This window comes from Corythoichthys intestinalis, chromosome 18, assembly GCF_030265065.1.
Source record: "Corythoichthys intestinalis isolate RoL2023-P3 chromosome 18, ASM3026506v1, whole genome shotgun sequence".
Classification (NCBI taxonomy): Eukaryota; Metazoa; Chordata; class Actinopteri; order Syngnathiformes; family Syngnathidae; genus Corythoichthys; species Corythoichthys intestinalis.
Window position 1 is genome coordinate 27,421,231 of NC_080412.1, and position 22,420 is coordinate 27,443,650.

General features: G+C 39.5%; 1 protein-coding gene across 1 annotated transcript; it reads right to left on the minus strand.

Moving 5' to 3' along the window:
- Positions 1-7,111: 7,111 nt before the first annotated feature.
- kctd7 (potassium channel tetramerization domain containing 7) lies at positions 7,112-21,393 on the minus strand. The gene is made up of 4 exons (XM_057821690.1): positions 20,925-21,393; positions 17,289-17,458; positions 12,716-12,894; positions 7,112-12,653 (listed from the first exon to the last, which is right to left on the minus strand). Exons 1-4 carry the CDS (start codon positions 21,222-21,224, stop codon positions 12,277-12,279), a joined length of 1,026 nt encoding a protein of 341 aa, XP_057677673.1. The 5' UTR covers positions 21,225-21,393; the 3' UTR covers positions 7,112-12,276.
- Positions 21,394-22,420: the final 1,027 nt, after the last annotated feature.

The window sequence follows — 22,420 nt, forward strand, 5'->3', positions numbered from 1 at the left end:
ATGAAAATGGATGGGAAATTTGGACGTCCAGGGCTGTCAATGGCATCGACTTACATATGCTTCAGTGGAATACTAGTACGTTGGCATCAATAGAATCGACATACATGGCCGTCAATGGCATTAAACAAAGTAAATGCCATTGGAAATGAATGGGAAAATTGGACGTCCGTGGCCGTCAATGGCATCGACTTACATATGCGTCAATGGAATCCAAGTAAATTGGCATCAATAGAATCGACATACATGGCCGTCAATGGCATTAAACAAAGTAAATGCCATTGGAAATGAATGGGAAATTTGGACGCGTCAATGAAATACTAGTACATTGGCATCAATAGAATCGACAGACATGGCCGTCAATGGTATTAACGTGCATAGCCCACACTGGAATCTGTGTACATGAGAACCAATGCAATGTAAATGCATTTGAAAATGAATGGGAAATTTGGACGTCCATGGCCGTCAATGGCATCAACCTACATATGCTTCAATGGAGTCCAAGTACATTGGCATCAATAGAATCGACATACATGGCCGTCAATGGCATTAACCAAAGTCAATGCCATTGGAAATGAATGGAAATTTGGATGTCCATGGCCGTCAATGGCATCGACGTCCATATGCGTCAATGGAATACTAGTGCATTGCCATAAATAGAATCGCCAAACATGGCCGTCAATGGTATTAACGTGCATAACCCTCATTGGCATATGTGTACATGGGAACCGATGCAATGTAAATGAATTTTGAAAAGTAATGGGAAATTTGGACATCCATGGCTGTCAATGGCATCGACTTATGTACGCGTCAATGGAATCCAAGTACATTGGCATCAATAGAATCAACACACATGGCCGCCAATGGCATTAAACAAAGTAAATGCAATTGAAAATAAATGGGAAATTTGGACGTCCAAGGCCGTCAATGGCATCGACGTCCATATGCGTCAATGGAATACTAGTACATTGGCATCAATAGAATCGAAAAACATGGCCATCAATGGTATTAATGTGCATAGCCCTCATTAGCATCTGTGTATATGGGAATCAAGGCAATGTAAATGCATTTGAAAATGAATGGGAAATTTGGACGTCTATGGCCGTCAATGGCATCGACTTACGCATGCGTCAATGGAATCAAAGTACATTGGCATCAATAGAATCATCATACATGGCCGCCAATGGCATTAAACAAAGTAAATGCAATTGAAAATGAATGGGAAATTTGGACGTCCATGGCCGTCAATGGCATCGACGTCCATATGTGTCAATGGAATACTAGTACATTGCCATAAATAGAATCGACAAACATTGCCGTCAATGGTATTAACGTGCATAACCCTCATTGGCATCTGTGTACATGGGAACCGATGCAATGTAAATGCATTTGAAAATAAATGGGAAATTTGGACGTCCATGGCTGTCAATGACATCGACTTACATATGCTTGAATGGAATCCAAGTACATTGGCATCAATAGAATCGACATACATGGCCGCCAATGGCATTAACCAAAGTAAATGCCATTGAAAATGAATGGGAAATTTGGACGTCCATGGCCGTCAATGGCATCAACTTACATATGCGTCAATGGAGTCAAATACATTGGCATCAATAGAATCGACAGACATGGCCGTCAATGGTATTAACGTGCATAGCCCTTATTGGCATCTGTGTACATGAGAACCAATGCAATGTAAATGCCATTGAAAATGAATGGGAAATTTGGACGTCCATGGCCGTCAATGGCATCGACTTACATATGCGTCAATGGAATCTAAGTACATTGGCATCAATAGAATCGACATACATGGCCGCCAATGGCATTAACCAAAGTAAATACGATTGGAAATGAATGGGAAATTTGGACAATCATGGCCGTCAATGGCATCAACTTACATATGTGTCAATGGAGTCCAAGTACATTGGCATCAATAGAATCGACATACATGGCCGTCAATGGTATTAACGTGCATAGCCGTCATTGGCATCTGTGAAATGGGAGTCAATGCAAATAAATGCCATTGAAAATGAATGGGAAATTTGGACGTCCATGGCCATCAATGGCATCGACTTACATATGCGTCAACGGAATCTAAGTACGTTGGCATTAATATAATTACCATACATGGCCATCAATGGCATAAATACCATTAGAAATGAACGGGAAATTTGGATTTATCTGTATTGGCGCTAATATAAGACTGCCCTGATTATAAGATGACCCCCTCTTTTTCAAGACTCAAGATTGAAAAAAGACTTTTTGAACACCAAATTAATTTTTATACAGAAAAAAAAAATAAAAGTACATCAGAAACAAATGATTATAATATATTTGAGAGAAAAAGCATGTTATTTTGCCTCATTCAAATCTTAATATCTGAACATTTAAATATGTAAACTAAAGTGCAGTCACATTCGTAAATGAATGGCTTCTGTTTTTTGAAATGTAAATAAATCTATTGTGATAAAATAACAAAATTGCAATAACTGCATTAACCATCAAAGTGAAGTCTAAATGTAGTCTTGAAACAAATCTGAATAAGGAAAAACATTGTAATAAAATAATGCAAACTGGTTAAACTTGAGAGCAGCTGAGATCTGTTATGACAGAACATCGCTTTAATGATATCTGGCGCCATCTAGCGTCGTGAATGGGGAGAGTAGCTGAGATCTGTCATGACAGAACATCGCTTCAATATCTGGCGCCATCTAGCGTGGTGAATGGGTATAATGTCTAGACCGCAAATATAAGACGACCCCCTCTTTTTCAGTCTTATTTCAATGCAAAAAACACCGTCTTATATTCGGGCCATTATGGTAAATGCCATTGAAAATGAATGGGAAATTTGGACTTCTATGGCCGTCAATGGCATCGACTTACATATGCGTCAATGGAATCCAAGTACATTGGCATCAATAGAATCGACTTACATGGCCGCCAATGGCATTAACCAAAGTAAATACCATTGAAAATGAATGGGAAATTTGGACGTCCATGGCTGTCAATGGCATCGACTTACATATGCGTCAATGGAATCCAAGTACATTGGCATCAATAGAATCGACTTACATGGCCGTCAATGGCATTAAACAAAGTAAATGCCATTGGTAATGAATGGGAAATTTGGACACCCGTGGACGTCAGTGGCATCGACTTCCATATGCGTCAATAGAATCTGAGTATATTGGCATCAATAGAATTAACAGACATGGCCGTCAATGGTATTAACGTGCATAGCCCTTATTCGCATCTGTGTACATGGGAACCAATGCAATGTTAATGCCGTTGAAAATGAATGGGAAATTTGGACGTCCATGGCCATCAATGGCATCGACTTACATGTGCGTCAACAGAATCCAAGTACATTGACATCAATATAATTAACATACATGGCCGTCAATGGCATTAACCAAAGTAAATACCATTAGAAATGAATGGGAAATTTGGACTTACCTGTATCGGCCCGAATATAAGACAGCCCTGATTATAAGACGACACCCTCTTTTTCAAGACAAGTTTGAAAAAAGACTTTTTGAACACCAAATTATTTTTTATACAGAAAATAATTACAGCACATTTGAAACAAATAATTATAACATTATATTTGAGAGAAAAAACATGTTATTTTGCCCCATTCAAATCCTAATATCTGAACATTTAAATATGTAAACTAATGCAATCACATTTGTAAATGAATGGTTTATTTACATTTCAAAAAAGAAGCCAATCTATTGTGATAAAACAACAAAATTGCAATAACTGCATTAACCATCAAAGTGAAGTGTAACTGTAACTGTAGTCTTGAAACAAGTCTGAATAAGGAAAAACATTGCAATAAAATAATGCAAACTGGTTAAACTTGAGAGTAGCTGAGATCTGTCATGACAGAACATCGCTACAATGATATCTGGGGCCATCTAGCGTCGTGAATGGGGAGAGTAGCTGAGATCTGTCATGACAGAACATCGCTTCAATGATATCTGCCGCCATCTAGCGCCGTGAATGGGTACAATGTCTAGACTGCGAATATAAGACGACCCACTCTTTTTCAGTCTTATTTCGATGCAAAACAACACCGTCTTATATTCGTGCCAATACGGGTAATATGGCTGTCATTGACAACCCATTAGTAATGAATGGGAAACTTCTTGGCAAATTTTCGGGGAATCGTAAATTTTTCCAAATTCTGTATACAACTTTTATGTACCTGTACCTCAACATACGATCCTTTTGACATCCGACGTAAAATTTGACTCGTCATTGCTGCTCTTTACAAGCGCTACCGTCTCTGAACAGATGAGCCATAGCGGTCTTGTGCTGCCGCCAGGTAAAATGAACAAAAATGTGTCGGTCCACTCAATCTTGAGTAGTTGTGAGCGCGCCATTTGCCGTACCTTTTTCGCCTCTTCCTCCAACTTCATTCTGCTCAGTATTTGGCTGTCACTCCGCGGAGTCTGGAAAGCGAGTGGGAGACATGCTGTTCTAAAAATAACTTTCAAATGCTTCACTCCCATTGGCTGGCTCACACGCGGCATCGCTAAGGTTTTTGTTTGTTGCCCACCTCTTCTCAGCAAACCCGCAGACAAAAATGATTTTTGTTGTTGCAACGTGTATTAGTCGCGACAGCTTGAGATCCGGTCCAGACGGCTTGGGGGTCCGGAACCGGACCGAGGTCCGCGGTTCTGTGACTTCTGGTCTACTGTGTTTTATCAAGGGCAGGGTCAATGCAGCTCGCTATCAGGAGATTTTGGAGCACTTCATGCTTCTATCTGCTAAAAAGCTTTAGGGAGATAAAGATTTCATTTTTCAGCACGACCTGGCACCTGCTCATAGTGCCAAAACCACAGGTAAATGGTTTACTGACCATAGCATTACTGCGCTCAATTGACCTGCCAACTCTCCTGACCTGAACCCCATAGAGAATCTGTGAGATATTGTGAAGAGGAAGTTGAGAGACACCAGACCCAACACTGTGGATGCGCTTAAGACCGCTATCGAAGCATCCTGGACCTCCATAACACCTCAGCAGTGCCACAGGCTGATTGCCTCCATGCCACTCCGCATTGAAGCAGTCATTTCTGCAAAAGGATTCCCGACCAAGTATTGAGTGCATTGCTGATATAATTAATTGAAGGTTGACTCTTTTTGTATTAAAAAACACCTTTTTGTATTGGTCGGATGAAATATGCTAATTTTTGAGATCGCGATTTTTGTTTTGTTTTTTCTTAACTTTTTTTTTGCCCAAATCATCAATATTAAAACAACAAAAGGCTTGAACTACTTCAGTTGTGTGTGATGAATCTAAAATATATGAAAGTCTAATGTTTATCAGTAAATTACAGAAAATAATGAACTTTATCACAATATGCTAATTTTTTGAGAAGGACCTGTATGTATGCGTGTTATACTGTCCCTAGTGGTTAAATCACACATGCCATGTGCAGACTCGATGATGATGCACAACCTTATTTTATAAATTATAAAATGATTGTGTTTTATTAAACACAATCCGCTAATTATGTTATTTATTTGGAGGCCAAAACCGTTTCATGGGGAAAGATGATTTGAGAGGGTTTAATTACAAGCGTTGCCACGGAACCAAATTGAACTTCTCAAGGCATCGCTGCACTGGGAGAGAATAAAAATGAGCTAAATTATTTTATATATATATATATATATATATATATATATATATATATATATATATTTACTTCAATTTGTCAGTCATAAAATAGTACAAAGAGGACTACAGCTTCCTAGAAGCCAACAAATATTTCGGATGATACAACACAAAGAGTTGCTATGAACATCAAAAGAGGTAAGCATGAATACAGTGACGCACTGAGGTACAAAATATAAACTATATCTGGGCCCAGGTGGTTACTTAAGCATTAGCACTACTTCACAACATTTGCTTCTACTGGATTATAAATAATAATAATATATAAAAAAAAAAAAACGTGTGGAATGCTTTAAATAAGAATCATAGTAATGCGCGTGACAATCCCTTCATAATTTGCATCAAACTGGAGATGAGTCCTTATGTCTGGAATAACCTCTGAGGTTCATGGAAATTCAAGTTCTCTTTGAGGTACAAAACGAGCAGAGAAACAAGAGTCCAGGACATTCAGAGTCCCATTCCGCTGGAAATGATGGCCATTGGACAGCAAATAAAAAAAAAAAAAGAAGTTCAAATCATGCGGTTAACTCCAAATCAAACCTGATTATCAGTCTGTGTACTTCACTTAAACATTTTACAATTTTGAATTAGGACCATAGACTTCACTATCAGTTGACGGGAAATGGGGCACGGGGCTCCACAGGGGACCTACTGTATGTTTAAAAACTTCAAAATAAAATATTTTCAAAACCGCTAGCGACCTAAAACCAAAACAGGCACCTCTCTTAAGCATGTACAGTATGAGTCTTCAAGAGCAGGGCCATCACAAAATTCAAAGTCGTTCCCCAATAAAATCCGGATTCTTTTTTTTTTATACAAGTATAACAAAACTTAAAATGGCTATAAAATACTCAGATTTTACGCTAGGTACACAAAAATCCCAAAATGCAGCGATAATCACCTATATCTTCAGGATCAATACAAATATTTAACATAAGTTTTTTGCCCGAAATAGCGACTTAATTTTTTTTTTTTATTTAGCGCAATTTTAACGTAAGTTTTGAACAGCTAATAAATCACTCAATTTTCACATCAGAAACTTAACACTTGAGGAAACCATCCAGAAACATCTCAATTCCCCTCATCAAAAGCAAATTTTGCATTTTTCTTTAGACTATCACAACTTATTTAGGTTGAATTCCGATGTCACTACTGGCTGAGCACGTCTTGATGGCCCTCGTCGTTTTTAGATCGAAACACGGAAAAACAGAACTTGTTTTTGATGCAGAAATGACTAGTTGTTTGCCCAAAAACGGGCAGTTGTCCGAAAATTACCTGATTATTTGGATGTGAAGTTACGCTATTAATCCAACATGGCGGCTATTACAAAACAAAGAGCTTTTTAAATTGAAAATTCTTCTAAATAAATGCGTAAATCCCGGAATTTCTATAGATATGAACGTAAAACAGGGTAAATGTGTGGTTAAAAAAAAAAAAAAAAAAAAAAAAAAAAAAAAAAAAAAAAAAAAAAACGGGCAGTTATCATTCATTTTACGTTAATATTTCAAGCTAAAGCTATGCTAATTCTTTCCATTCGTTTCAGTTTTTTCACAACATTTCAAAGTAGTGTTGTTTTATATAATAATTACCTTGACTCCTCGACCAAAACACTCTTGAGACACTCCGGCCTGCTTGTATGCACTAAATTTTTTGTCCTGTTTCCACCTACAGTGGGGCAAATAAGTATTTAGTCAACCACTAATTGTGCAAGTTCTCCCACTTGAAAATATTACAGAGGCCTGTAATTGTCAACATGGGTTAACCTCAACCATGAGAGACAGAATGTGGAAAAAAAACAGAAAATCACATTGTTTGACTTTAAAGAATTGATTCCCAAATTAGAGTGGAAAAAAAGTATTCGGTTACCTACAAACAAGCAAGATTTCTGGCTGTCAAAGAGGTCTAGCTTCTTCTAACAAGGTCTAACGAGGCTCCACTCGTTACCTGTATTAATGGCACCTGTTTTAACTCATTATCGGTATAAAAGACACCTGTCCACAACCTCAGTCAGTCACACTCCAAACTCCATTATGGCCAAAACCAAAGAGCTGTCGAAGGACACCCGAGACAAAATTGTAGACCTGCACCAGGCTGGGAAGACTGAATCTGCAATAGGTAAAACGCTTGGTGTAAAACAATCAACTGTGGCGCCAAAATAATAACAAGAACGGTGAGCAAAAATCCCAGAACCACACGGGGGACCTAGTGAATGACCTACAGAGAGCTGGGACCACAGTAACAAAGGCTACTATCAGTAACACAATGCGCCGCCAGGGACTCAAATCCTGCACTGCCAGACGTGCCCCCCTGCTGAAAAAAGTACACGTCCAGGCCCGTCTGCGGTTCGCTAGAGAGCATTTGAATGAACCAGAAGAGGACTGGGAGAATGTGTTATGGTCAGATGGAACAAAAATAGAACTTTTTGGTAGAAATACAGGTTCTCGTGTTTGGAGGAGAAAGAGTACGGAATTGGACTCGAAGAACACCATACCCACTGTGAAGCATGGGGGTGGAAACATCATGCTTTGGGGCTGTTTTTCTGCAAAGGGACCAGGACGACTGATCTGTGTAAAAGAAAGAATGAATGGGGCCATGTATCAAGAGATTTTGAGTGAAAATCTCCTTCCATCAGCAAGGGCATTGAAGATGATACGTGGCTCGGTCTTTCAGCATGACAATGATCCCAAACACACAGCCAGGGCAACAAAGGAGTGGCTTCGTAGGAAGCATTTGAAGGTCCTGGAGTGGCCTAGCCAGTCTCCAGATCTCAACCCCATAGAAATTCTGTGGAGGGAGTTGAAAGTCCGTGTTGCCCGACGACAGCCCCAAAACATCACTGCTCTAGAGAAGATCTGCATGGAGGAATGGGCCAAAATACTAGCAACAGTGTGTGAAAAGCTTGTGAAGAGTTACAGAAAATGTTTGGCCTCCGTTATTGCCAACAAAGTGTACATAAAGTATTGAGATGAACTTTTGGTATTGACCAAATACTTATTTTCCACCATGATTTGCAAATAAATTCTTTAAAAATCAAACAATGTGATTTTCTGTTTTTTTTCTTCCCACATTCTGTCTCTCATGGTTGAGGTTTACCCATGTGGACAATTCCAAGCCTCTCTAATATTTTCAAGTGGGAGAACTTGCAAAATTAGTGGGTGACTAAATACTTTTTTGCCCCACTGTAAATCCGACAATGGGGAGCCGTGGCTCAATGTCTGTCGGAGCTGTTTCGTCAACTGATAGTGAAGTCTATGCTAGGACCTATTCCCAAGCAGATCAGAAAAAAACTTACACCACATAATCATTTTACAGACATCTGCTAATTACTGAAGAGAAAAGGAGGAAAATTGCTTAAATTTGGGTCAATTATAAATATGTGTGTACCCCACTTTAGCACTGATTTTGATCCAAAGGAGCAGCGAAAAATATTGTTGGCAGCCCACATCAAAGGATTATCCCTCAGGATAATTTTTCAGTGACATCCAAGACTGACTGAAGTGGAATTTTCCAATTGGGTCAAATTATCATAATAGTGAAAATACGTTGTTAAAGGGATCCACGGATAGAAAGACTTGTAGTTCTTAAAAGATAAATATTGTTATGAGTCAAAATAATTTGATATTGAAACCCCTCTTAATGTTTTTATATAATTTGTAAAATCAAATTAACTAGTAGGTTGCCATTGTTGTTGACGTCGCAGAGCGATGACGTTACTTGGTTACGGTGCCGGGCTTCCAGAGTATGAGTCTAGCGACAAAAACATGTCATCTGTTCAACTCTTTCAATTTGAACCCGAGAAGAACATTAATGAGCATGACAGCACTGTTGATATTTCACAAAACGAGCAGCAAATGCAAAACGAACAGGAAAGACGGGATGAGACGAGAGTATGACAAAACGGTGTTCTACCAAAATGTGCCACACCGGCGAAACGTCCAACAAGAAGCGAATTTGACACCCGAAGTACCAACGTGCTCTTTACGCTTGTTTTGTTTAGATGCATACAAACAGAACGTACTTAAGATGCCTTAAGAAAATAGTTAAACGTAGTAATATCAAAAAAGTGTGGTTTAAATATGCTACGTGACTAATGTGGTGAACAGATCAACAATCTGTTTTAAAGCTACCAAAAGAAAACACAATGCTTAAGAGTAGGAGAGGGAAACACATGCAAAAAGTATTTTGAGGCAATGAAAAGGTAATAAAAGAATCAATAAAAACACAAATAGTAAGTACTCGCTGCTTTTAACCAATGTGAGTATGAGTTGGACGTTTTGCCGCATAGAAGGCGAGAAGACCGGCAGTGTTCGTCTAGTGAGTGACCAACTACGTCATCACCCCGAGCGTCCATTGCACGCTTAAACATGGCGCCCTCCATAGGTCAAAACATGTACTAAATCAGCGGTTCTTATTCTTAACCTTGCTAAAGGTACCGAACCCCTCAGGTTTCACATGTGGTTTCACCGAACTCTTCGGAATTAGAAAATACAGCAATTAAAAAAAAAAAAAAATCTAAGCTAGCAAGCTAATAATTTAGAAAATTTCCATTCAAAATTCTCATTTTGACAAACAGGTCAAATTTTGAGACCACGCTACCCATTTATCTGTTGTATTCCCTCATACCAAGTGTGAGTCAACCTTCCACTGAGCAAACTAGTTCCACCTCCCATCAGATTAAGCCTGTAAATTGGGAGCAAACCAGTCCAAAACCTGGTCTAAAAAGCCACTTTGTCTAGATTTGGGGATGGTGTGGCTCAGTGGTAGAGTAGTTGTCCCCCAACCCAGAGGTTGTGGGTTCGATTCTCTGCCCTGATGAACTCACTTAAGTATCCTTGAACAAGATACTGAACCCCACATTGCTCCTGGTGAGCTGCGTCACCAGTTGGTAGATGGTGATGTAGTGTAAAGCGCTTTGAGCGCCTTGAAAGGTGGAAAAGCGCTATACAAGTATAACACCATTTACTCAGCGTACAAAAATAGGGCTCAGCGTTTCTTTACCTTCACCGAACCCCTGGGGCAAGGCCGGCCCAGCCTATACGCAGACTATGCAGCTGCTTAGGGCCCCTGACCACTAGGGGGCCCCCAAATCTGGCAACCTCATTTTAGACTTTGTTAATAGAACACCAGTAATAATGTGGCGCGCATTGCCGTTTATCTATGCAAACATCAATTTTCTTGTCATTACAATCTGGCAACCTGGGGAGTGACGTTGGACCTGCTTCGCGATGATTGGTGCTCAAACTTGCTTGGAAAATAGATGCACAAAAATGTCGAAGAGAATGTATCCTTCTGGAGCAGAGAAACGAAAAAAATCTGATGAATATACCCTACTTTCTGGACTATAAGGCGCACCTGACTATAAGCCGCCACCCACCAAATTTGACACAAAAAAGGCATTTGTTCATAGATAAGCTGCACTGGACTATAAGCTGCAACTGTGCTCACTGTATTATGGGATATCAAAAGATCAAAATATATTCAAAACATCAAAAGATATTAACCGGAAACACTTTTTTTGACAGCGGCATCATAAGACTGTCATAAAACTAAATGAATCATTATGAAGCTTTGAACCAATTGGCTGCAAAGCTTCATTAATTCAAGAAGCGTCATTTTGCCATCACTTCCCGCATGGGGGCGACAGTGAACCTCTGCTGCCACCTGCTGTCAACACTGTTGTCATCCAACATGCCCCCTAGCATGCATTTCAGCTCTACAGATGTAAATAACATTCAAAATTCATGTTCTGTGCTAATAATTTCTTCAGTTACTGTTCCAGTTGTTTCATTAATTGCTAGTTAGCTACTTTATTTGACTGTGGTGCTATAAGACTGTCATAAGACCATCATAATTATGACATGACACTGCCATGAGCATTAATGAATGCTTATGAGAGATGTCAAATTATCTCACTTTTGACTGCATGTAAAAGGTCCGAGCTGGACATAGAGTTGGTGATATAATTTGCCGGATGACATTTAGTGACATCTGTCATAAGCATTCATAGATGCTCATAACAGTGTCATGTCATAATTATGGCTGTCTTCTGGCAGTCTTATGACGCCGCTGTCAAATAAAGTGTTAGCTATTAACCCAAATAAATCAACATATAAGCCGCACTGGACTATAAGCCGCAGGATTCAAAATGAGCGAAAAAAGTAGCGGCCTATAGTCCGAAAATTACAGTACAAATATGGATGTATGGGTTGGATTGCATGTATGGGTTTCACAGTACACTGTGATTAAATGTTGGGGCAAAAATATGGGCCCCTTGGCATTATTTTGCTTAGGGCCCCCAAATGGCCTGGGCCGGCCCTGTCCTGGGGTTCAATCGAAGCCAGGTTAAGAACAACTGTACTAAATATTATAAATTTTAAAATCAATGGCAATAATTCATGTGTTTCTAATACCACACTTTAGAAAAAAGAGAACAACTGTGGCTTATTAGAGCCTACAAGTCTTTAAATCCGAGGTTCCCTTAAGGGATTATTTGGATTTTTAAGCTCCATTCGCTTTCAATTCTGATTAAATATTAGTTGGTGATGTCTAAGCATTTGGATATCGAAATCTAAAGAGGGCTGTGGACGCAGGTTTCACCACCACGTGATCTTAAACTCATAGATGGGCCTCTTGCAGTAGTAGTGATTGACGAGGTGCTTGTCGCACACGCCGATGCACTGCTGCTCGGCGGCGATCCCGCGTTCCGACAGGTCGCCCACGATGCAGTGCAGCAGGTCGTAGACGTCGGCCACCGCCTCCCACGGCCCGAAGGTGACGTCCACCTCGCAGTGGTGCTCGAAGAGGTTGGCCTCGCCCTCGGGGCGTTCGAAACGCAGCGAGTTGAAAAGCGGCCGCTCGTACGGCGTGATGGGCGTCTCCTCCTTGTAAACGCACACCTTCAGCTTGGCGAAGCGTGCCTTCTTCTGCGTGGCGCGCAGCTTGGCGATCTCCACGATGCGCTCCAGATTATCTGCCAAGACGAAACGTTCCTCGGTTACGTTGAGTTTCTCTTGCCTGAGTGGACTCGCTCACCTTTGTAGTAGGGCAGCAGGTCCAGGAAGGCCTGTCGCACTTTCTCTCCAGTGAGCGGTTGCGTGTCTTCCAAGCGCTCCAGCAGGGGTGCGATGGAGTAGTACTGGGCCTCGCGGTGCACCGCCCTGATTCGCTCGCGATGGGGCAGTTCACCCTCACGCAGGAAGTTCAGAATGTCCCTTCAGGAGATGCACACCAGGTGACTTTCTTATTCAGTAAGGCTAGATATAGGGCTGCAGTTATAGTGGTCGATTAATTGATGAACTAGTTAGTTCGAATAATCAAATATTCGGTAGGGCTGTCAAACGATTAAAAATTTTAATCGAGTTAATTACAACTTAAAAATTAATTAATCGCAATTCAAACCATCTATAAAATATGCCATATTTTTCTATAAATTATTGTTGAAATGGAAATATAAGACTCAAGACGGATATATAGTACATTCAACATACGGTATATAAGTACTAGAGGCGTGCGAAATTTCCGATTCTTAGATTATTCGTGATTCGGCCGTGGAAGATTCGAGAATGATTCACAAATATCCAAATTCCGATTATTGAATTATACCAGGTAAAGCTGCTAGATAAAAAAACAATCATACCTGACTGCGGCCGAAAGCCGCTACAAACAACGCCCGGTTGCTAGTTGCTACAAACATACGGCGACAGTAGATATCATATATATGTAGAACTAGATGCAAAATTACAGACGACGTCGGTGTTAAACATGTAGTATTGAACAGAGATGCTAAATGAAAGACTTTCCGGCGTAAGTAAACAGCCGCCATCTTAAAGCAGTAGACCTCTCTAGAAGGCTCTGTTGTAGCGAACCTAATTAACTTTTTATCTAAAATACTCCTAAATCGGCAGAATCTTGTCTTGAATCTATCTTTAAATGATGAAATAGTTTTAAAACTTTGACAAAGTACACAGAAGGGAAATTATGGAATAACGGGAGTAATTTTAACAACTGTAACAGTTGATTCACAACATTAAATTAATTGAATGTTGTTTAAAGCTGCTGATACAGAATGGGGACTGGAGTTTTTTTTATTTACTGTTATTTTTTGCACATTTGTTTACTGTTATATGTTAACTTGATACTGAAATAGTAGTTTGGTTTAGCCCGAGAGGATTTTTGAACAATTTTCGAACTAATGCACAAAACATTAAAAAAAAAAACAAAAAAAACAAAAAAAGGAGGTGGGTGCATCAATAATCGTTTTATAATCGAATCGGAGCCTCTGAATCGTAATCGTAATCGAATCGTTAGGTGCCCAAAGATTCCCAGCTCTAATAAGTACTGTATTTGTTCATTATAACAATAAATCAACAAGATGGCATTAACATTATTAACATTCTCTTAAAGCGATCCATGGATAGAAAGACTTGTAGTTCTTAAAAGATAAATGTTAGTACAAGTTATAGAAATTTTATATTAAAACCCCTCTTAATGTTTTCGTTTTAATAAAATTTGTAAAATTTTCAGTCAAAAATTAAACTAGTAGCTCAACATTGTTGATGTCAATAATTACACAATGCTCATTCATGGTGCTGAAACCCATAAAATCAGTTGTACCCAATCTTTTAAAAAAAAAATTAATCTTTTTGAGCGGGGCATGTGCATTAAATGCGTCAAATATTTTAACGTGATTAATTTAAAAAATTAATTGCTGCCCGTTAACGCGATAATTTTGACAGCCCTAATATTCGGATAAGGAACACAAAACATTAAAATTCCTGAGTTGAGCCTCAAACGATATAAAAAAATAAATAAACAAAGATCAAGTACAACAAAAGAGCAATTGGCTTACATAAAATGTAAAAGTCAGCTAGTTTACATGCTATAAAATGCTTGCGTTTTTTTTTTTTTTTTAACAATAATCTTAACAAATGGTTCAAACACATATTCCAACAAAAACAGCTAAATATACCTAAATTATGAATGCATTAAAAAAAACATTAGCTCAAACAAAAACTTATCAACCATGTGAAATGAGTTATGTCTCATTCACTGTTGCCACTTGAGGGCAGTGCATCAACCCAAATCGATACATGTGAAATGAGTTATGTCGTAGTCACCGTTGCCACTAGAGGGTAGTGTATCCACCCAAATCGATAAAACTACCGTATTTTTCCGACTATAACTCGCAGTTTTTTGTCATAGTTTGGCTGGGGCTGCGACTTATACTCAGGAGCGACTTATGTGTTAAAATATTAACACATTAGGATATCATTTCACGTGTTATTTTGTTGTTTTGGAGTGACACTGATGATTTGGTAAACTTGTTAGCATGTTTTTTATGCCATAGTTATAGTATAGTCGGAATAACTCTTAATAGCTATAGCCACGTTTGCGTTCAGCCTTTGGCAATGTGTGTTCAATTGTATTATTTACGTTTTTATATTGAAATGCACACTTTTAGTTTGTGGCACTTTCACGCCCAAGTGGGGGCGCACTTGGACTTGTTTACGCGAAGAAGAGCGCTCACACGCCAGAAGAAGACGGACAGCTGAGCGAGTGGGCGAGAAACACGGCTGCAAACCTACATTCATTGTTTATGCTTGTAAAATATCTCTACAGAGGCAATGCCTGTGTGTATCATCTTTTCTGTTGTTGTTGTGTGTTTTCCACCCGAGATCGGACACTTACAGCCAGTTGTGTGGTTGTTTGAACGATGTGCTAATGCTAGCGAACGCATGCTAACCGTTTGTGTCATTGCTGTAATAGCAGCTAATTATCATTTATTTACGTTGATGCGAAACTGTTTGGTATCGAGGACGAAATAGATTTGTATTATTTCTATTTTTAGTTTCACTTTTCAAATGATGGTGTCATAACGACGGCCAAAATAAAGTCAGCAAATTATACGGACGTCCAGCATCGTCATTTGGGAGTTTAGCTCGCTGTATAGCCAGGACCGAGCCGTAGCGTCCTGGTGAGGACAGTATATTCGCATTTCGTTGTTCATGCATCATGTAACATTATCATACTGTACACTTGTTCAACATGTTGTTCTCTATTGTATTTTTATATTAAAAAGCCTTTCAAGTTGACATATCTGTTCTATGTGTTGGATTTTATCAAGTAAATTTCCCCCAAAAATGCGACTTTTACTCCGGTGCGACTTATATTTTTTCCTCTTCGTTGGGTATTTTATGGCTGGTGCGACTTATACTCAGGTGCGACTTATAGTCCGAAAAATACGGTAAATGCAAACACCATAGACTTCATAATTGTATTGACGGGTCACATCTGTCAGCCACTGCGCAATGCCTTCAAGTACGGGGCCGTCCTTCAGTCCGGTTCAGTTATTCGCAGTCGGTCGCAGTTACTCAACACATTCAGTGATCCAACGCCGGATTTAGGTTGAAAAAGTAAGAAAGCTGTACCGTATACCAACAAGAAGGATTGTCTCAGGAGTGATTTGTTCAAGAATTCAAGGTAATTATTATATTTTTCGTACCATGCATGCATACTTTTTGAAACGTTGTGAAAAAAATCAATGGGAGAAATTATCCGCTAAGGACTAGCATTATTTTTCGACATATTTACGTGAAATAAATGCTATCTGCCCGTTTTTTTTTGCTCTTTTAACAAAGAATCGAGACTGTTTTACGTTCATATCTTTAAAGAATCTAGGAATTTAAGCATTTATTCACAAGAATTTTCACTGGAAAATTTCTGTTTACATATGGCGGCCGCCACATTGACTAACAGACTAACATTGTACTTCGACATAGTTACGTGTTAAAATGCTTACTGCACTTGTTTTCACTTTTAGCCAAGAATCAAGACTGTTTTACGTCCATATCTATAAAGAATTCAGGGATTTTAGCATTTATTCACAAGAATTTTCACCGCAAAAAGCTCATTGTCTGAGATTCAACTTGGTCAGCTTTGACGGCCACGCCAACAATGTGCCCTATTAATCGGCTCCGTGCCATGTCAATATCATTATGAAGTCTATGCAAACACTTTCAAAACAAACCATTACAACGCCACGTTAATTAAACGAATTCTCGAAGCAGCAAAATTTAATTTGGATCTTTTTTCTAATTGAATTACTCGAGTAATACTCGAGTAAATCTCTGCAGCACTAGTTAGATGTTTTAAGGCGGAGTTGGTGGTTTAACTAACAGGTGGCCATCTTGAGACAGGAGACTTCTCTGATAGGCTCTATTGTAGTGGATGTAAGGCGAGTGATTTATCTCAAATTTTGCATTTTTAAATCACAAAATATTTGTTCATAACAAACCCTAGTAAAATGGCTATGATTCAGGATGGATGTTGAATTGCAGTAAAATAAAGAAATCTATTTCCAAGTACACGCCTCGTTGACTTTTTCATGGTCCTGTCCTAAGATGGCCGACAAGTGAAACTAGACCCATTGGCTCACATAGCTCATAACACATGGAAGATGAGGAATAGGAAACAGTTGTTTTAGTCCAGTTTGCTGCCATTAATGGTGGTAGACGTGCAATTGATTTGAACTGGGAGGGCTTGCAGTGATAAACCCATCCCATAGGCAGGCAATCAGTGGTCAACCATTCATGACAACACATCTTACCCAAAGTAGGCGCCGTCCCGGTCGATGAAGAAGCGGCCGTCAGTGTCGCGGGGGATGTGGTGGCGCCCGCTAAACATGGCGGCAAGCATGGTGTCGTCATAGCGGCGCAGCGTGGACAGGCGGGTGGTGAAGTGAGAGCCGCCCACGTTCAAGGAGATCACCTCAGGGAACTTCAAACAAAAAAAATTAGGGCTGTCAAACGATTAAAATTTTTAATTGAGTTAATTACAGCTTAAAAATTAATTAATCGCAATTAATCGCAATTCAAACCATCTATAAAATATGCCATATTTTTCTGTAAATTATTTATATTCTGTAAAACAAATTGTTGGAATGGAAAGATAAGACACAAGATGGATATATACAGTGGGGAGAACAAGTATTTGATACACTGCCAATGGGAAAATCCATTGGCAGTGTATCAAATACTTATTCTCCCCACTGTACATTCAACATACGGTACATAAGGACTGTAGTGGGCATTTCACTCTACTAGTAGTCATTTAAATCTGTCTATGCTGTCCTCACTCCGAAGTGTCTACTTTTTCCAAAGCTAGACAGCTAGTGAACGACGCCTTAATAATCAGACTTCTTCCTTTTTCATCTAGTTTATTAATAAAATAGCCTCAAACCATTGTCCTCTTTAGACCGTCATAAAAATACAAAAAAAAAAGTACACAAGCATTGCATTAGCAACAACGTTAGCTTAGCACGCTATTCAGGTTCACTAAACATAAACAAAAAGCGTCTCATACAAAAAATAGAACATTTCGCTTACTAACATAATATGTGCATTCTTTACAACAACCATACTTATGGACAGATCTTGCCCAAGGATCATATAAGCACAACATTACAATGTAGGCTTCAGCCCGAGACGTCGTGCAGCCATATGAACTGGCAAGAAAAAAAGAAACCATGTCGCAAAGCGACCACAAGAGTTCGCTGTTGTGCTGCAGCACAAAAAGCCTTGCTGTAAAACTTACCAAAAGGCAGAATACTGTCTGAGCGGGACATGTGCGTTAATTGCGTCAAATATTTTAACGTGATTAATTTAAAAAATTAATTACCGCGCGTTAACGCGATAATTTTGACAGCCCTAAAAAAAATATAAAGTCAAATAGCATAACAATAAAATTTGAGTATTATCCATTAATTGTTCAACGCAACATTTGGTAACTTTAAAGTTTTGGTCGATTTTAGCGACGTCTGTGGACAAAAGCGGTAGTTTTTTGCCTTAAGGAAGACTGCGTTTCCCATGAGGACCAGCCAGCATCCGCACAGTGTCATAAAATCATCAATCAATCAAAAATCAATCCTGCAGAATCCAGTTGTGGTTAAACAGTAGCACATGACAGTTAGCAACCGTGTGGCATATTGTGGCTAACCGCCTAACTCGTCAGCGCTGACGCATTCAGTTGAGGGGGCATCGTCATGCCTGCGAGTTAAAGCCAGGCCAATGTTTATTCTATATATCCTGCTAGCTTCCCTTTTATTTTCCTCCTCAGACAAAACTTTTTGTCTCTTTAGTTGCTCTGCCATCTTTAATTAAGATTCATAGATTTATTTGTCATTGACACCAGCTCTCTCACAAGATGACAACAGATGACAACAAAATTCTGTTCGATGAGTGAGCAACGGGCCGCTGCAGACATTTCGCGCTGCCAACTTCTCTCTCTTCTTCAGAAATTACAGTGCAAGTTACAAGTAGAGCAGTTACAGAAGTTACAGTACACATATATATCATACAACATAGCAGGGATATGACAAGACGCACAGGTCACGTGCAAAGATTTTCTGTACGAAAAATAAAAAAGAACTACCAGTCATGGCTAGAGAAAGAGGGGGCAGTGATAGTGAGAAAAAGGCGGTGGCGGACTGGAGGGTGGGAGGTTGTGTACAAGTGTATCATTATTTGTTCGTAGAAAGAAAAAATTATAATCGAATTAAGATGAATAAGTAATTGAATATGTCCAAATACAGTTGGTCCTAAGTCAAAATCGCGCTCCTCAGGGTGTAGGTGAGACCTCAGGTCCCTTAAGTCATTGCCAGTAGTCGCGGTCTGCCTCGACAGTTCCGTCACCTGGCGCCAGGTAGCATCCACTTTTCTCCATCCTTCCTCGGACCGAACCTTGAGTCCATGGAGGAGTTCTCGATCCGAGCCTCGACGCGGTCCTCCAATGCCTTGAATCGCACCGTTTGATCTGAATTCACGCGAAAGTGTTCGCATCGACTTCCGACTTTATAATGAATGGGGAAAGAGGGAAGTGACGTATGCCGTAAAGCAGTCCGCACATTTGTAGTTTTTTTGTGCGGCTGGGTTCCTACTAGGAGTGGGAACCTCTTGGTACCTCACGATACGATTTTCGATACAAAGCTCACGATAACGATGATCTGACGATACGATTTTCGATACATTGGTCAAGAAATCATTTTAGGATATTCTACAAACAACTAATAAACAGAAAAACAAGCTTCAGCTGTGAAGTGGAATGAGTTTATCATTAGTAGACGTCCAATCCATTTGAACTGGGAGGGTGGCAGCGAATGAACATTCGTTCATTCGCTGCCATCCCTCCCACTTCAAACGGATTGAACGTCTATGGCTGGTAGTGGCAGCCAATGCCAGGCAATGATGTAATTTTGGGCCATTTAAGGTCATTTACCTGTTCATTTTCAGTTACTTCCTGTTGATTTTGGGGTATTTTATGGGTCGCTTCCTGTTAATTTTGAGTTACAGAACAGGAAATGACCTGGGAATCACCCAAATGAATAGGACGTGACTCAAACTCAACAGAAAATGACCTGTAAATTCCCTAAAATGAACAGCAAGTGACCTGTAAATGCCCTGAAAATCAGACAGAATGACTGTGATTGCTCTGGTTTCGATTGAACGAACGTTCCCAGTCTCAATGGATTGGGCGTAGAGCACCTTCAATGCAGCCTTAGAGTTACCTGCGACACTATTATGGTGGAAGATTTTGGTAGCAACTTGTTGGTTCATTTTAATTTTTTTCTTTTATACACAGACACATTTTCAAAACAATATCTCGATTCTTGGCAGGAGCATATCGATAACCTTTTGGGATACAAAGTATCACAATACATCACCATTTCGATATTTTGTCACACCCCTAGTTCCTGCCACCCTCCTTAAAATGAATGTTGGTGAAACAGATACAGACCCCCTTAAGATATAAAAGAGGTGTCATTCAACTCGTTGTCAGTTGACACATGGTCACAAATGTGAAAAATATTTTATAAAAGTTGAAATGTTACCTAATGTTGCTTTAAATACAAAAATATAATATTGATAAACATTAAAGACAAACAAAAATTTAAACCAACATTTCATTTTACGTTTCATCAAAACTATTCAAATGCTTATTAAGATTTAAAACTAATTTAAAGTGTTAGTGTCGACCACGGATGGATTACTTTGCCATGTTTAGGCCTCTAATCACGTTAGTAAAGTACTATACGCATCACGTGACGTACTGTCGGCCAATCACAGAGCAGCCACCCAATCACCTATTTCGAGCCAAACAGCGTAGTCAGGCGCTTTGTTATGACGTCAAATGTTGTCCTTATCATCAAAATAAAATATAAACCAAAAATGTAAAGATAATTTGTTACCTCTTGTTCCTGCCCGGCGTTCAACGGGCAGCGCGGCGGCTTGCCTCGGCCGACGCTTGCCGGGGAGGCCGGTTTCCGGGAGTCTTCGTCGGCTATAGCATCGCTGGCTTTGTCAGCGTCACTCGCGGCCGAGAACACGACCATGACTTTGGGCAGCGGCAGCGTTCGCCGCTCCTGGATGAAACGCCTCACCCGAGTCGTCGCCGCCGGTAGCAGGGGGCTTCGGGACGGAGAGTGCCGATCTCCCTCCCCGCCGCCGCCTTCGCAGCCGTTGGAGTTACTCGCGCCATTCTGCTGCATGCGAGTCGACAACAACGCGACTGCTAATGACAGCCAGTCTACCGGGAGCCTACACTAACGCGCAACGGTGCGGAACCGGTGTCATTAAACCGGGCCCACTTTAAATATAAGTAAAAGTACAGCTTCGGTTCAGGGGGTGTGTTTCTATTTTGATTCGCTTCCACGTACTACAGCGTCGCAAGTGACTTACGTCATCACGTCGACGGCGTGCTATCCGCGACACAGAAATGGCTCGATTTTAATGACAACAATTTCTTAAAATTACACACCAGGTCGCGTGTTTCTGGATTTCAGTGTCAACAAAAATATTTGAAAGACATTTGGAAGAATAACTTTCCAGAATGTGGCGTCACTGACGAGTCTGACGTCATCATGTCACATTATTCGTGATTAATTGACAAGGTTTTATAATAGTTTTGAATATCTAATAAATTTCATAATTCTTTTTTTTTATTCACAAACAAAAGTTTTTTTTAAAGAAACCTATATTTGCATATTTTCAATCAAATGCATTATACACAAAAATCAATAAGACTAATTAGCAATTTTTAAAAAGTAGTAAATTAATATAATGGAATATATGGTGTATTTTTCGCTTGAACCCTATGGTTATGAATTTCCATATCAATTTTAAATGTTAAACTGTGTATATTACTGTTTTGATTACTGTCTATTATTTTGTAATGATGATGTAACCACTATTGAATACATCTGTCAATTTTTGTCAATTGTTTTTGAAGCAGATGTTTGTAAACATGTAAGTTAAAAAAAAAAAGGAAATGTTAAAAAAAATAAATGAAATAAATAAAATTGACAAGGATAAAAAAAAATAAAGAAAAAGCTTAGATTTGCAATATTATATTACATATAGTATTATATTTTATTCACTCTCATTACCCCTTAAAGGGCAGTCATTTAATGTGTTCCATTCACGGCACTCGACGTCATTTTGAATGAGACAGGCTGGCAGCGAAAAGGCTGGGAGCGAAATATCGTCTCGTCCTATCAGGCTTGATAAAATGACAAACCCGAAATGTAGTCTGGTAAATGATTTTCTGTAAAATATTTTTTTTACAAAGAGGAGGCATGCAAGACTGCTTTCTTTGATGTTCCTGATGACGTCATCAATAAATTGTATGAATCCTTGCTGAACCGCATGGATGCGGTCCTTCAAGCCCATGGAGGCCATGCAAAAT